The sequence below is a fragment of the Blastomyces gilchristii genome (assembly GCF_000003855.2).
Source record: "Blastomyces gilchristii SLH14081 genomic scaffold supercont1.8, whole genome shotgun sequence".
NCBI lineage: Eukaryota > Fungi > Ascomycota > Eurotiomycetes > Onygenales > Ajellomycetaceae > Blastomyces > Blastomyces gilchristii.
In genome coordinates this window covers 2,107,621-2,122,336 of record NW_003101675.1, presented here as the reverse complement: position 1 = coordinate 2,122,336, position 14,716 = coordinate 2,107,621, and the positions used below count along the sequence as shown (strand labels likewise).

General features: G+C 46.8%; 4 protein-coding genes across 4 annotated transcripts; 2 read left to right on the top strand and 2 right to left on the bottom strand.

Moving 5' to 3' along the window:
* Positions 1–371: 371 nt before the first annotated feature.
* On the top strand, positions 372–744 carry BDBG_05012 (splicing factor 3B subunit 10; the record flags this gene model as incomplete). Its single annotated transcript, XM_002625102.1, has 2 exons — positions 372–614; positions 733–744. The coding sequence occupies 2 exons, from the start codon at positions 372–374 to the stop codon at positions 742–744; spliced, it is 255 nt and encodes an 84-aa protein (XP_002625148.1).
* On the bottom strand, positions 560–6,525 carry BDBG_05011 (uncharacterized protein). The gene is made up of 2 exons (XM_031721942.1): positions 1,115–6,525; positions 560–1,022 (listed from the first exon to the last, which is right to left on the bottom strand). The coding sequence occupies exon 1, from the start codon at positions 4,301–4,303 to the stop codon at positions 3,248–3,250; it is 1,056 nt and encodes a 351-aa protein (XP_031578464.1). The 5' UTR covers positions 4,304–6,525; the 3' UTR covers positions 560–1,022; positions 1,115–3,247.
* Positions 6,526–11,406: 4,881 nt separating this feature from the next.
* Positions 11,407–14,682, bottom strand: BDBG_05007 (uncharacterized protein). The gene has a single exon (XM_031721941.1). It carries the CDS (start codon positions 14,593–14,595, stop codon positions 14,176–14,178), a length of 420 nt encoding a protein of 139 aa, XP_031578463.1. The 5' UTR covers positions 14,596–14,682; the 3' UTR covers positions 11,407–14,175.
* On the top strand, positions 12,314–13,646 carry BDBG_05008 (uncharacterized protein). Its single transcript, XM_002625098.2, has 3 exons — positions 12,314–12,574; positions 12,711–13,164; positions 13,255–13,646. Exons 1-3 carry the CDS (start codon positions 12,495–12,497, stop codon positions 13,297–13,299), a joined length of 579 nt encoding a protein of 192 aa, XP_002625144.1. The 5' UTR covers positions 12,314–12,494; the 3' UTR covers positions 13,300–13,646.
* Positions 14,683–14,716: the final 34 nt, after the last annotated feature.

Sequence of the window (14,716 nt, the reverse complement as noted above, 5' to 3'; positions counted from 1 at the left end):
GATAACTAGTTTAATAGTATATTGATTTCACTGACAGAACAGTATACAGTATCTTATAATATCTTAGTAGTATTCTGATAATGATATCTATTAATTATACAGTTACTGAGTAGTGTCATGATAATATTAGAAAGTTCTGCACTGTCTCAACATCATCTTGATATTTAATATTCAGTGACATGTCACTGAATATAATGATGGATGGTATCTCTCGCAGAATCACGTGGAAATCAAATTATTAAACGGGAAATATTTTATCTCATACCCGCGCCGGTCCTCAACTTCCAACTTGAACTTCACATTATTGAACGACCTACATCACCCTCTCATCTCACGAACTAAAAGAAAAATTAATAAATAAATAAACAACAATGGCGGATAAATTGCGCACTCTTCAGAATCTCGAGGCCCTCCAAGCCCGCTACGTCGGTACCGGCCACGCTGATACCACTAAATACGAGTGGACGTCCAACATCCTCCGTGATAGCTATGCATCGTACATCGGACACCCGCCCCTGTTGGAATACATGGCAATAGGGATGGGCGAGAACAAGGAGAAAGTTCGGGCTATGATGATAGAAAAGATGGTCCGCGGGGCGGGGAACCCGCCGGAGGTAAGATGGCCCTCTCCTCTTGTTTCTCTCTTCCCGGATTTGGGCATCCGGAGTCATGGGAGGGATCATGTTGAAATCTGTCTTATGGAGTGCTAATGACTTGGCTTGGAAAATATAGGTGCAAGAATAACATTATCCTAGCCGCTGCTGCGGTGGGATGGAGAAGACCGGACACATGGCCCCCTTATCTTGGAATATTCGCTAACGCCCTCCTCCTCCTCAATGGCATTCTATTCGCATGTGCTTCCACAACTGGACACAAATGGTATATCATCGGTTTGGCAGTCGTCTAACGATATCGGAATTCCGAGTCATGCGTCACCCCATATTCGGATTAATATCAGATTTCGACATAACGATGCATCGACCTAGGATGTTGGCGCTCGAAACTTTGGGAACGATCTTAGACTTCATGGGAACCGTGCATCAGCCTCTTGAATATCTCTCTGTCCACCTCGTTGCGAGGGGTCGAGCTGCGAGGCAGGGCAGCGGATACGTACATTTATTTTCATTAGGAATGACACGACTCTTGAATGGTTGGAGAGGTGGGTATGTCAGATTTTCTGATATGTGTAGGGAGGAGCTGAAGGAGCTGGAGGAGCTGGAGGAGCTCCTATAGTGATGCCACCTTAGGCATTGTCGCGTACTCCTGTACGTCCGCTATGGGTCGAATTATATCCCGTTATTAGGGGACCCTTTTCACACGTCAGAGCTTTGGAGCAAGTTGAATCGATCATAGACGCATTTTCGCTAGACGCAAGGCAGACATATAGATAATGTATGTGCATGTACAGTGAATAAAATCAAAATGTCATTATCATAGCTCACTGTCTGCCCTCCAGACCATGTCTACATGGCAGCAACGACGTTGCTAATCGAGAATATCACCAAAAATGCCCACCAAGCATACCACCCTCTCCTCCCTGTGTACTCCGTAAGCCAATACCGGGCTCGAGAAAAATGTAAGCGGAGGCCAGGATGGATTCCATCGAATTGGTACTGACGTCAACGGGAGGAACCCAACCCGCTGTTGAACGGGGCTTGGAGGCGTTGATAAATTTAGGCGAGCGATGCCGCGAAAGCGCATTGAAAATGCATCCATTGATGAACCATGGGACAAAATCAACAGTCACGATGAGTTTCATGAAAAGCACTGTATATATCCCGTCCGAAATTAAAATTTCAAACTAAGGGGTCGACTAACGAGCTAACTATCGAACAATACGAATTTAACTACTCCGTAGATACTATATAGACTATAGGGCTGGCTGGGTGGGAATAACTAACAGACTAATTAATAGGCTAACAAAGAGGTGTAATAATAGTAAAAATCAAAAAAATCAAAAAAAAAATCTCCAAAGCCCAGCTTTGGAGGTTCCCAACCAGCCCTAAAACTAACCAAAAGAATGTAAAGGTATGGGAGTTCCTGCATCCGATTCCTACCAACCCTTTTCCTTCCAGCCAGGGAAGAGGTGAGAAATTGGGAGGCCTCTCCGGGACATGATTCGACTATTAAGGTATTAAAACGAATAAAAAATCTGCCCGGAGAAAAGGGGATGAGCCTAGAAGAGGATAGTCCACGTATCTGGTCGATGTTCCGGTATAAAAATTGAGAAGATCCACCAAAACAAAAGCGTTGAGCTGGCGGGAAGAACGGTTAACGTCAGATAGGAACCACAGATCCCATTTTCCGAGAGGGTTTCCTTATTCTCATCCTTAAAAGAGTTCAACCGCAGGCAGAAATGTTAAAAGGAGTCGCCAGCAGCTGCCATGTTTCAGGACATCCTCACTTCAACCTTTCCGAACGACCAGAATCGGGACATGGAGTGTGTGGATGGATACCAAAACATGCCAGATGTTGGGTAGAGCCGGGAATGTCGCCGGTCGTAGCCTCACCAATCCGTATAGGGATTGCCAGTCCGGTACACAGTACCAAGAGCGAGTGTGGACCAAAGATAGGGAACAAAAAGTATCCAGGACCAAAGAACTGTGCTAGCCAGTCCCCAGGTCCCGGTATTATACCTTTCCTTAAACCGCAATCTATAATAAGCGACGAAAAAAAGACGTTTCGAGCCGCGAGGCACATCAGATCTTGAGGGTAATATCAAAATGCGAAAGGGACAACGAAAACGCAACAATAAGAAAGGAAAAATTACATCCGCCAAGGGAGTTAGTATGACGTAAAATAAATCGTCAGATAGCCGACCCGCCGGTTCTTATGCAAAATGCAGAAAACAAAATGAGATGACCAGACCCATGGAAAAAAAAGCAACGCTTGCTGAACAACGCATGACAAAATCAAATCAATGACAATAAGAAATAAAAAAGAAAAAAAAGAAAAAAAAAGATTAGGCAGTCTCAACTGGGAAGAAAAGAAAAAAAGAAAAAAGTGCCCTCCCTAAATTGCCGCTATGTCGATGAATTATGAAACGCCGTCGGAGTATGCCGCTGATGTCGTTGGTGTCACACGCGAAGGTCGTGTCTGAGCGTCGAAGTCGCATGTCTCATTATAACATTGGTCAAAGTGCCACATATTCACGAAGCGTAGATGCCTCCAAATGTAATTATTGACGGAAGTATAATCCCAGTTCATGCTCTGGCAGGTCCGCGCGTAACCTGACCGCCTGTGGCTGCTACATCGTAGTTCCATATGGAAGGGCGAAGTCCTGATATCGCTCACCCAGACCAAAACCCCCAATACTCGCTGCGGTGCTACACTGTTGCTGCGCAAGCATGCTGGGCAGCAGGAACTGCGGGATTGATGCTGTGGTTGCCGGAGAGCTGAAATACTGAGGTTCACTGTACGCGGCGGTGGAGTACGACTGGGTGGGCTGTGGCGGCGCTGGCGACGAAATTTGAATCTCATTGAGCGCAAGGCTGGCAGCCCACAGGTTCTGGTGTGTATCGGTCGAGGTAGTTGTGCTTGGGCTGGACGGGAGAACATTCCACGAATCAACCGGCTCGGGATGAGGTTGATGGATTGGACTGTGCCACCAGTTATCAGGCCCCGTCGAGCTGGGTAGGAGTGGAGTAGGCCTCACCACATCAACAATGCGAGGCGGAGGAGGTAGCAGCGGCACAAACAATCCAAGAATGGCGGCCTTGGCCTCATCGCTCCGACCACAAAGAAGCTCACCCGCACCGTCCTCCTCCATTCCCTCGAGTGCAGTCGCAGACGTGCGATAAACGAATCTGTTCGCGGCTTGAACGAACTCCTGCTGCAATTTCTTAAGCTGTACCTCTTTCTCCGGCCAGTTCCAGTTTTTGGCGGCAGTGTCCACAGAGTAGATATCCTTATGATACTCAACCAATGATTCAATAGTCTCCGGGGTGAGTTTAAAAGCGACTTCGTTCTGGGACACCATGTCAACGTGAACGACGTATGCTTCCATGTGGAGGAGTTGGTAGTTAAACAGGGCTTCAACCAGTGGATTGTCGTCCTGTCGCAACTCCGATTCCGGAGCCTTGGGAAGCATGATAGAGCACAGAGTCCAGATGGCATTTGGCGACGAAAGGGTTTCCGTCAAACATCGCGTGTGCTGCGTGACGTTATTAAGAGGGCGCTCGACCCGGTTGACTCTTTTCAATGTAACCGTTAACCACGGTTCTACCCGGGAGCTTAAAACAACATTTGGAGATGACCTTGGCGCGAAGGCAGCAGCCGACGCTGGAAGTAGGATTGTGGGCATCCTGGCTGGGCGGGACTATGAAGGTCCCTAAGGGCTGAGCAAGAAGGGTTTCAACAATATAATAATAGATCGAAATTTAGAAAGAGTATAATCATCCAACATATGTATATTATAATAATAAAATCAACATTCGTCCACAATTTGCCAGACTCGTAATCCAGGTCACCAAAGATGCGCCAAGGGAGGGAGAGGAGAATGGAGGGATGAAGAGCATAAGTATAAATTGAGGGTGGCGGGAGGAGGGTTTTAGAGGGCGCAGGGGAGGCGGTGGGAAAATGGTGATGGAGTGCGAAGGGAAAAGAAGATGAATGGAAGAAACAAAAAGAGAAGAAGAAGAAGAAGAAGAAGAAGAAGAAGAAGAAGAAGAAGAAGAAGAAGAAGAAAAAGATGAGTATTAGAAATGGCGGCGGAGGAGAGATGGCGATAATAGCCAGAAGAGGAGATGGGGATGTTCCGAAGGAGAGGGAAGGCGGGGGCGAAGCGAGGTTATATCAGCGCAGGCCCGTTCAAAATCATGGCGCGCTGACTCCGAGGGCTCTTCGCGTCCACACATGAAGCAAGGCACTTTTTTGCTTTCCCCCATTTTGAATAATTTTTTATCCAGATATCCTTTTCTTGCTCAAATTTTGCTCGGCAAGTGGGCTGGTTGCAGTCTTGCAGATGGTCGCAGATGGTCGCATGCAAAAGGGTTCAGGATGCATTGGCAGTGAAAGATATCAAATACATCTTGCCCTAAAGTGCTTGGCGGCTGGATGTATGATATGCCGGGCAAAAGGTAAGAATCCTGCTGGCTTGTTTGGGCTGGCCGGCTGGGTGGAGGCTGTATTGTAAGGTATGATACGGTACGCTGTATTGCTCACGCCGATACCCTGGCGGAACTAGGTGGACTAGGGTCAAGGAGGCACCTTGTCAATCGTCCGCTGAGGCCCAGCCAGTTTAAGGGAATAGGCGACGAAAAGGGAGCAGGAGAACGAGAGGTCTTTTGCTGATGACGACTCAAAATAGCTCCATGTCCATAAAAGGTTTCAGTTGATATGCAGGTCTCTAAAGACTTTCCGGAAATATGCAATAGTACAAATTCCCTGTGGCGAGTGGTTTGTCTACAACCCTTTCCTGCGTCGCTGCTAGCACGCACTCACGGGACATTATAACTTTCCCCTTGATGGCACATCCACCTACGCTTTGGTGGGCATATGTGCTCGGATAGGTAGGCAGGTGCTTTGATGAGCTCAGGGTTCCAAACTTTTTTGTGGATAATCGCAATGACCACTAGTTGCAACACCCCGCGGGTTTCCCCAGGTGATAGAGACTCAAGCGGGCATCGCTGGGAGTGGACGCAGCTTGCTGCAGGTGAAATTACCACCAGAATTTCCGCCATTCCAGTGGTTGGAAAGTAAATGCAGGAAAGCTTCTTGCATGCTCAGATTAACCTCTAGTTACCCAACTGAAGACTTGCATGTTCCACTGTAGCGGGGCGCGACGCGAGGAAGCCTACAAACTTCCACATCAAAAAAAGTTAAGATGTGATTCCGGGATCCTATATCTTGATTCTTGATCTTCGACAATCTGACAGAATCATGTAATCTAGACTCGCTTTATCCCGTCTCTTCTGAACTGATTGTATTCAAGGGATGAGGCCCGAGCAACATCCTCAATGCATTTTTTTAGCCCGTGAGGAAGTTCAACGAAAGAAAAGTTTGTTGGGAGTCAATAGATCCATTGAATAGGATTAAATTCATGCACTACTAGCCTCCAGGTGTCCCAGATAAGTCTTCTACATCTGGCGAGTGTCAACCCACAGATCTCGCAATCCCTGTGGTGGGCTTTGGAACAGGGCCAGACAAGGGCAAAGAAAGATACGCAAGGTTATAGTTTCGAAACATATCCACAGGCTCGTGTAGGGTAAGGGGATAACAATGTTTTGGCCAACAAATGGCTAGTGTCAGAGAGGACATGGACCATGATGGAATGGGCGATAGGGACGATACTGGGCGGGGGAGGAAGCGGGTTCACTAGAGCTTGTCCGCGGATGGCCTTTCAAACAGTTCCAGTATTGAAACCTTTTCGAGGACAGGTTCAGCTGATGGCGGGTTGTGTCTTGGAGGAGTTTGGGGATCAGATTCGCTGCTGCCCAAGGACCCCAAAACCCATTACATTGACAAGATCCCTGTTCTGATCGCCGATTGGATCGAGCTGGGCTCCACCTTGATTCCAGGCTTTCTCATCATTTTCAAGGTAGTAGTAACTAAGTAACGTCCGGGCCGCTTTGGGAGCAAGGATGAAGGGTTGATATAGCGAGGGAAAGCCCCCCTTCCTTGATGCTGGGCCACGGTTTTATGCTTTGTACCAGTCATATTTTGCTTTTGCGTCCATCCCGAGAATGCGGTCAGGATCTTGACTTTTGATGTTTCAGTAACCACTTGCTGTCTTCTGGAGGCAGTTTCTTCTCACTCACCCTACCTATAGTGATACTTCCCGCTATGTCAGCATCAGGTGATGGTTAGAACCTACCTAGTATCCACGGCTGCCGGGGATGAATGATATGCCCCGTGATCCCGGACGATCTCCATTCAGCGCGAATGTACGCAGTAAAGTATGGTTGGATGTAGTGATTATTACTTCACAGAGGCTCAGCAAATACCGCGCCGCAACAGATAACTCTGCCATTTCCACCTAGCCGCTGGTCAAATTCAGGAATAGCCTTTCCCCTCCTACTGACCATTCGCCGTTCCTATTCTGACAGGAGCCCCCAGAAAGTCAAACGACCAGATGTCACAACACGCGCGCGCTGGTAGTGGAAGCTATAGTTAACAGGCCAAACAACCAGCAGCTCCGGAGTTCAGCTCGCAAAGGACGCTTTCAACCGGTTCTGTGCGGAACTGGAAGAAGATTGACGGGTCAGATAAATGGACGGCGGCAGATGACACACCAGTAACATGATTATTCTTATTATTATTACCTAGACAAGGCAAAAGTGATACCCCAGCAGCCTTCTTTTTGGATATCGTGGACTCTGCTCGGCAATACGATAATCCCGACTGCGCCTCGCAGCGTGGCTGTGCTGACGCAATCAGTCAATATCAATGTCACAACTGTCCTTGCTGTGGTCGATTTACTTGACTTTCTCTTTGGGTATCATGCATGAATATTTCCAAAATTTCACATTGTATGTAACTACCTGTTCTGAACAGTACTACTGAATATTAAATATTTCACCATCTGGCATCAACTCCCTCGAAAAAAAAAAAAAAAAAAAAAGATGCGGCACGCCTCTACAGTCTGTATGCTGGGCCCACAATGCATATTTTGTAACCATCAATTTTTAACCCCGAGAGTCCCAAGCTCAAGACGCGCGACATTTCGCCATCGTCGCGTCCGGGGCAAAACCGTCCAGAGCCCAATGACGCCATACTAGCTCTGATCTACACTATACTCGGACATCCGCGATGAGGAACCAGTGGTTTTCTCTGCAAGCGGGCGTTTTGAAACCTCTGCAGTGACAGCTTTTTTCTCGCGCCTCTTGGTGGCTTCCACCAAGAGTCCATATGGACCAGAACAAGGCAAACCTCGAAAAGTTGCATGCATATTTTGCGTGAGTCATCAAATGGTTATACCTGCAGTTTCAACGGGGGTTTCTTGTTTCATCGTCGCCCCGCCCAGTCCAGCCTTATTAGCCTGGCCCGGGCGCTTTTTCTCGCACATACCTAGTTACCATGTCTGTCTGTCTGTGCATGCAGCGAGGCCCGACCAAGCCCAGCTGAAAAGATGAACCCCAAACCCGCCACTTTTGTCAAGGCTGGACTAGAGGTTGATCTGCTTCGCTTTGTGAGGATAATTTGATAATTTTGCAACAACCTTGATCCGCGAGTTGTTGTTGTGCGTCAACGGGATCTACAGCCTGGTATTTGATAAGATAACGGCGCCCATTATCATTACATTCATGGACAGTCTGAAATGCCCTAGACGGTAATCTCTAAATCGGCTATCTTGACCGCCTCCCGCTGCGTTACGACGGGCCGAGAGCTGATTCCCACACCGGTGAAGTGGGCGCGGGGTGAGGGGCGCCATCGCTGCTTTCGTCGTTTGAATTCACATGTTCACTGCATGAGTCGCCAATATTGTCCACACAATAATGAGTACGAGCCATACTTTTTTTTTTTTCCCCTTTTTTCCCCGACTTGCTCATGACATCAAGTTTGTGCCGTCTACAAGTGACCGCTACTTTGCAGTTTTCAGAGGGATTATTCTTTTACCGCCTCTTCACCTTGCAGCCAGCTATCAAACCTTTCACCTCGCTGCTCACTGCTTGCTGCCCACTTAACAGATGACCTCCATTATTCTTGTTTTCAGTCATGCCAGGCCCTCGAAAAGGAAGATTTGTTTTATTGTGCCAATAAATATTATTAAGAATTACTTGGGCACAGATGTGAACTTGATACTCCGTACTCTCCGCCATGTTTACTGCGTATCCTAGGTGCCATCCTCATGCATGGAGGCGTGAAAAAAGGCCTTTAACTTCTTTAACTTTTATCACCTGTTGAAACAAGATGGAAACATTTAAGGCAGCAAAAATAAACAACACAAAATCTGAAGCAGCTCATCTGCAGGGCAACGTAACAAAAAATAAAAACTTATGCGAGGCGGGAAATCCGCTGTAACGTAAATAAAATGACGCACGAGTAACCACGAGCAACAACGCGCCTTTACGTAGTTTCAAATACTTTTTTTTTTTGGGGGGGGGGGTTGCTTTTGCACCTCTGACGCGACCTGTTCCATTTTTCAACCACTTTCACGGTTCGATTTTCCTTTCTCTTCAACCGGGCGAAAAAAAATCACCTGCGGGATGATATTAAAATGAACGTGAGATTCGGGGCTTTTTTATGAGACACACGAGAGCGCGTGACGCTTTTCTCTTTATGTTTCCGAACGTTGCCATTTTTCTTGATGCCGACGTCATCCCATCATTGCCGACAGACAAATGTCTCTTGACATAGGTATGCAAAGCGCGAGGTCGAGGAGACTGAAGTTATTTGTCGCGGTCCTTGGCTTCGCGGGAAAAATGTTGAACTATGTTTGCTCTCCGACGCGATAACTAAATATATCCCCATGTTTCTGTTTCAGGATCCCTGCATTCGCATCATTGATATGGAGATGTGAGGTTTGTCGTTTCTGCAGGCCAAAATAAAAATTTAAAAAAAAAGAAAAGAAAAAGAAAAAGAAAAGAAGAGAAATTCAGAAAGTCGCGATGAAGTTTCCATACCCTCAACCATACATATCAAGCAAGTTGCAGATTGGGTGGCAGAATCTTCCAAACAGCGCGTGTCGCAAAAGATTCGTTCGGGATTTATGATTTCCCTTTTCGCGTTTATACGAAATATCAACTATTTATCGTCTCGATTGATCAAGTTACTTGCAGGACGGTACTTTCGCGTATCCGTGATGTGTTAAGGTGCGGCATACCGTACCCTTAACCCCACACCCCATTGCGCTTGGTACGCGAGTCTGTTGTGCTTTGGGCCAACTCCAAATACCATATGAGAATGGAATGCTGGAACAGAAATGCCAACATCATGGTTTAGCAATCGTGGGAGAGAAAAACGGTACACATCCCGACCATGCATTTGGTGTTCAGCTGATATTCATATTCCGAAGGCCATCAAGTCCTCTTGCAAATTATGCACGGCAAGGCTACGTATCCCCATTCAAGTTGCCGATTTAATCGTATTTTCCATGATTTGGTAATTTCCTTTTAGAGTCGAATGTATTCCCAGTTTGGTACGGCATTTCCCACTCTAAATATGCGATATTCAGCCGTAATCCACTGCAAAGGCAAAGTGGAAAGGGAACACCGATGTCGATGAGTGTGGGTTAAAATAAGTCAGCCTTGCGAGAAAGATGGTCGTTCGGATTTACGCGACATCCTTTGGCTACTACTCTACATATTTTCTACATGCAGCCGGATGTTCTGCGCCTCGCCTGCTGGGCCATCCTACTGCGAAATACAGAGTACATGTTCGGCCGATTGAGGGCTCAGATACTCTATGTTAAACGTATGTCGTTGGACGATAAATGAGGGTGCAAGCAGGGGAAAACATAAAGCCAAAAACACGGTTGACAAGTAAGATTTGCCTATTCTGCCGATGCCATATCTAACCTGCGTCTCTGTCTGATGGAGGGAGCATAGAGGCGTTTTTCCTTTGTCACAGGAATGACAACGGATAGCTCTGAGTACGGAGTAGTTGCCGCAGTGTTGGTTCCGATGCATAGGCGGAAGCAGTTGTTGAAGTGGCCCTGAAGATTGTGCGACACGGATGTATGTACATACATGGTGTCAGCCTTGAAGCTATTCCTCTAGTTATGTCGAGGAAGGTGGCGGACGTGTTTGCATTGTCTGGTGGAATGTTCACAAGCTCCATAGTGTTTGTTCGATGGATTTTGCCGTGGTGTGGTGAACAAAGCAAGGGAAATAAATATGCAAATTGGAAACCAGAACTCATGTACAAAGAGAGACCGATCAGGGCGAGGAGAAGGAGAAATCCATGGGCCATGTACTCTGTACCCATGGTTGAATCGGGAAGAATGGATGGATGAAGTTCCTTTTGAAGTAGTTACCTAATGTCCATATAATGTTCTATTTATCTCAGCCATATCCCTCCCAGCTCTCTCAACCGGAGATTTCAGATAGATAGTGTCCTAATCCTCCTGCACAACCTATCACTATCTTACCTGCAGGCAATAGCGGACATATCAGCTGTATTTCTCTTACAATCGAACACGTGCATACCACCAGTAGCAGCATCATCAACACCAGAAATTTCGATCTCAATCGATCGAATATGGGGACCACCACCGCTCTTCTTTGTCACCATGTGCTAAGCGTCCGTTCGCCTACTAATCTACGCTGTACTTCCCCGGCTTGGGAACACCAACAAAACCCGCCCGCACGGGGGAAGAGGCTTAACCAACGTCATGTCTTGTCTCGTTGGTTGGTTCAGTGAGAGCATGCGTAACTACTCTATATAGACTCGAAGCAATCAGTCTTCATGAAAAGTGATCTCCAGAATCAATTCTCAAAAATATATAGTAGCCACCTGGGATAAAAAAAAAAAAAAAAAAAAAAAAAAAAATCAATCGCCAACATCATCCAATAATCAATCAATTGTGATAGTTCAACAAAATCTCATCATAATAAAGCATGTTGGAGTCTCTTATCATTGCTGTTCATTCAACTTGACTCAAGACCCCAAAAACAAGCCAATAGGGCCTTTGCTGTGCTAGTGCGAGCACTTCCTCTCCGCAAGTTGATCAGTGTCGTCGATCATAACCCCCCAGCCGATATCCACGCCCCATCTCAGGTCCTGGGAGAGCGTGGACTTTAAAAGCTCCGTCTGTGGTCAACCATAGGGTTAATTGGGAAATTGAGGTGTCTTTTCGAATTGGGAGATTTTATATTGTGAGAATATGGGGTGTCTGAAACGCGTATGAGCTATGACGTTTATAAATATTGCACAGATTGAGAAAATATATGCTACTTTTCATTATTGATGTCACCCTTAAAACGTGGCTTTTTGGCGAGTCAACTTTCCAGTTCCTGGGATATTTATGTTCCCACTCCACGACCACTCCCCGCATATTTGCTTTTTCTTATTTTGGAAGTTGCCCAAAACTGAGTGGATTGCGCGCCCAATAATGATCGCCGGAAGCTTGTTCCCCATCGTCCAAGATTTTCATTCCGCCTGACTAATATCATCAAATATATATCCCCGCAGCGGCCGGCCCATATCAAGGTAACTGGTGGAGTTCATATGAAATATGTATCGATGCCGAGATGATTTAGTATTGCAGGTTCCCACGTCGTTAGCATGCTTTTTAAGACTGCCGATGATATGACGACAGTCATGAGACTCCGTCTCTAGCTCAGGAAACAACGGGAAATGCCGAGCGCGGCTACGATGGTCGGAAGAATGAATTAGAGTTCCATGGGCATACAACTTTCCTGCTTGGAACAGGCTTGGAGTTGCGATAGTTCAAGAGGTTATATCAATCATGGGTCATCGGCCAGGGGCCAGGGCACCAGTAGCTTTCTTAGGGGAGCTGGGATGAGGTCCACAGGAATTCAAGTCAGCGTAGAAATGAGCATTGTCCTGCCGAGATAGACTGCGGGCGGTTCTTCCCGTTCGGATATCTTCACATGAAGCTGCTCAACGATTTTGTGTTGGTTTTTCAGAGACCGACTCCTAGGCATTATCCGAATAGCTGTAAAAGCCTTGGGTAAGTCCGCTCGGAGCATTTACATCTTTCTCACGCCTCCATCTCTCTCCTTAGTAGTCAATGAACTACCATTTGGTATGAAGTTATAAGAGAGCGGCTCAAGTTCCATTGAGCAAGTTCCTTTCCAGCCACTTAGGAAATCAATCCAAGCCCAAGCTCCAGGCCCAAAGAAGCTACCTAGCCTCGCAAACCAAAGCAAACCAAATATAAACTCGAAACGCAATAAGGAAGACAATATACGTTTCTTCATTCTCATCTCCCTCCTCCTTTTCACCGTTTTCGCTCTTGCCAACCCCGAACCTGCCCCTACCCCAGACCCGCAGCTAGGCGACATCAGCGAAAAACTTCGGGGCATCGGCGAAATTCTAACTGGCGAGTTTCCCAGACAAGTTCAATCCGCGATCCGCCATGTCGACGATTTGCTAGACGGTAAATCAACAAAGGTTACAAAGAACCTTCTCATGACAGCTGGACCCGCAACCACTCCTGCGCTCTTGAAGAAAGTCAGCGGCCTCCTAGACGATGGAAGCAAGCTTTTGGCTCCTGATTTCGTTAATCCGACCAAGAATTTGATCAAGAAAGCTAGCAAAGTAGGTGCATCATCGCCCTATCCCTTCCCAGCCCACCCACACATATGAACATATATACCCGGGGTCCTTATCGCTGACTCATCGAAATAGCTGCTTGATACTGTCGATGCTTTGTTCAAATCACTTGGGCTTTAAGCCTATCATTGAATAGAATCGACAAGTGACGAGAAACGGGGTTCACGGAACCGTGCGAGAAATCATAAAGGCCGAATATCAAGCGTCTATGTGCTCGTAAAATCCCCATTGCCGGTCCAGAATGATCAGAAAATTCGGGATGGCTTGAACACTTTGCATAGGTCCGGGATGAGGAGGTTGTGCGAAGGCCAGTTTGATATCGCATATATCTGCTGCTACTACTGTTAGATGATGATACCCACGAGCAGCTTGTGCCTAGCGAAATACACGTTTAATATAGTTTAGACACTCGCGCAAAATATTTAAGGAATTGAATATGTGACTTGACGGGTCTTAATTCCGACAGGAAATTTATCCCCAATCCCGTAAGGCTGGTTTGTCAATGTAACAATTCGCCTGCACCATCTGCCCCATTGATCGTTATTTCCCACCTTGCTCGATTGTTGCATTACTCCATCCCTCCGAAAGCAACCTTTTTTTTTGTTATTTTGACTTTTTGCAAAAACCTATGAATGTTCGATCCGATTTACGGACTGAAACTTTTTCAACTAGCCCATGAAGAAGCGCGTAAGCGTGTATTGAAATCTCTCTTATAGGCCAATTTTGTAGATTGAGAGATGGGCTGAGAGTTGTATCCGTGCGCCGTCAAACGATGTCGGGTTCCGGGTATACTGATGCATGTAACTCGATACAACCATCAGTTTGATGTACTTCGCGAGCGCCGTTGGATAAAATATTCACCACTCGGAGGCGCGAAGATGCAACATCTCCTGGGTATCACCTATACCGGAATTGTAACTGGCGCATCCCCCCTTCGGTATAGTGAGGCTCGATCTTGTCCATCCATTCTCCGACAATTGAAGTCAAAAAGACCAGTTAAGTTTTGCGCTCTCTTTCCTTCTTGATCTTCTCAAACACTCTCCGCTCCGTGTCCCTCTCTTCTGTCTTCCTCTTCATAAGCCTCTGTAAATTCTCTCTCTTCTCCTCTGCCTCCTTCATCCGCCTTTTCACCTCTTTCGCCATTTCTTCCTGGCCCTTGACAGCAGCTACGGAAGTCGGATACTCCTTTCGCAATGACTGCAACTGCGCGCGAATTTCGACAGCGTCAAGCGGAGTGCAGGTGATTGGGTGGTAACGATGCGCAGGGAGAGGGTCAGAAGGGACACGAATGTCGGGTAAAAGATGGTGAATTGGGGTCGTGCGTATTGCCGAATCAAGAGGAACAGGTTCTGCCGAATGTAACTGCCCTCCAGGCGATTGGGGCTCTGAAGGCGGTGATGGTGGTAGCCGGCCCATTATTGCGAGGTGTGCTGCTGGCGATGAATTTGTCCAGTTCAACTCTCGGGGGCCCTAGTAAGTAACTTCAGTGTGGTTGGTTGTCTTATACTGTAACTCAAGTGTTGAAAAGCCAGCACAG

Coding starts and splice junctions, on each gene's coding strand:
- BDBG_05011 (XM_031721942.1), bottom strand. CDS start 4,303: ATGCCCACAATCCTACTTCCAGCGTCGGCTGCTGCCTTCGCGCCAAGG.
- BDBG_05008 (XM_002625098.2), top strand. CDS start 12,495: ATGAAGCTGCTCAACGATTTTGTGTTGGTTTTTCAGAGACCGACTCCT. Junction 12,575..12,710: donor AATAGCTGTAAAAGCCTTGG/GTAAGTCCGCTC, acceptor CCAGCCACTTAG/GAAATCAATCCAAGCCCAAG. Junction 13,165..13,254: donor TGATCAAGAAAGCTAGCAAA/GTAGGTGCATCA, acceptor TCATCGAAATAG/CTGCTTGATACTGTCGATGC.
- BDBG_05007 (XM_031721941.1), bottom strand. CDS start 14,595: ATGGGCCGGCTACCACCATCACCGCCTTCAGAGCCCCAATCGCCTGGA.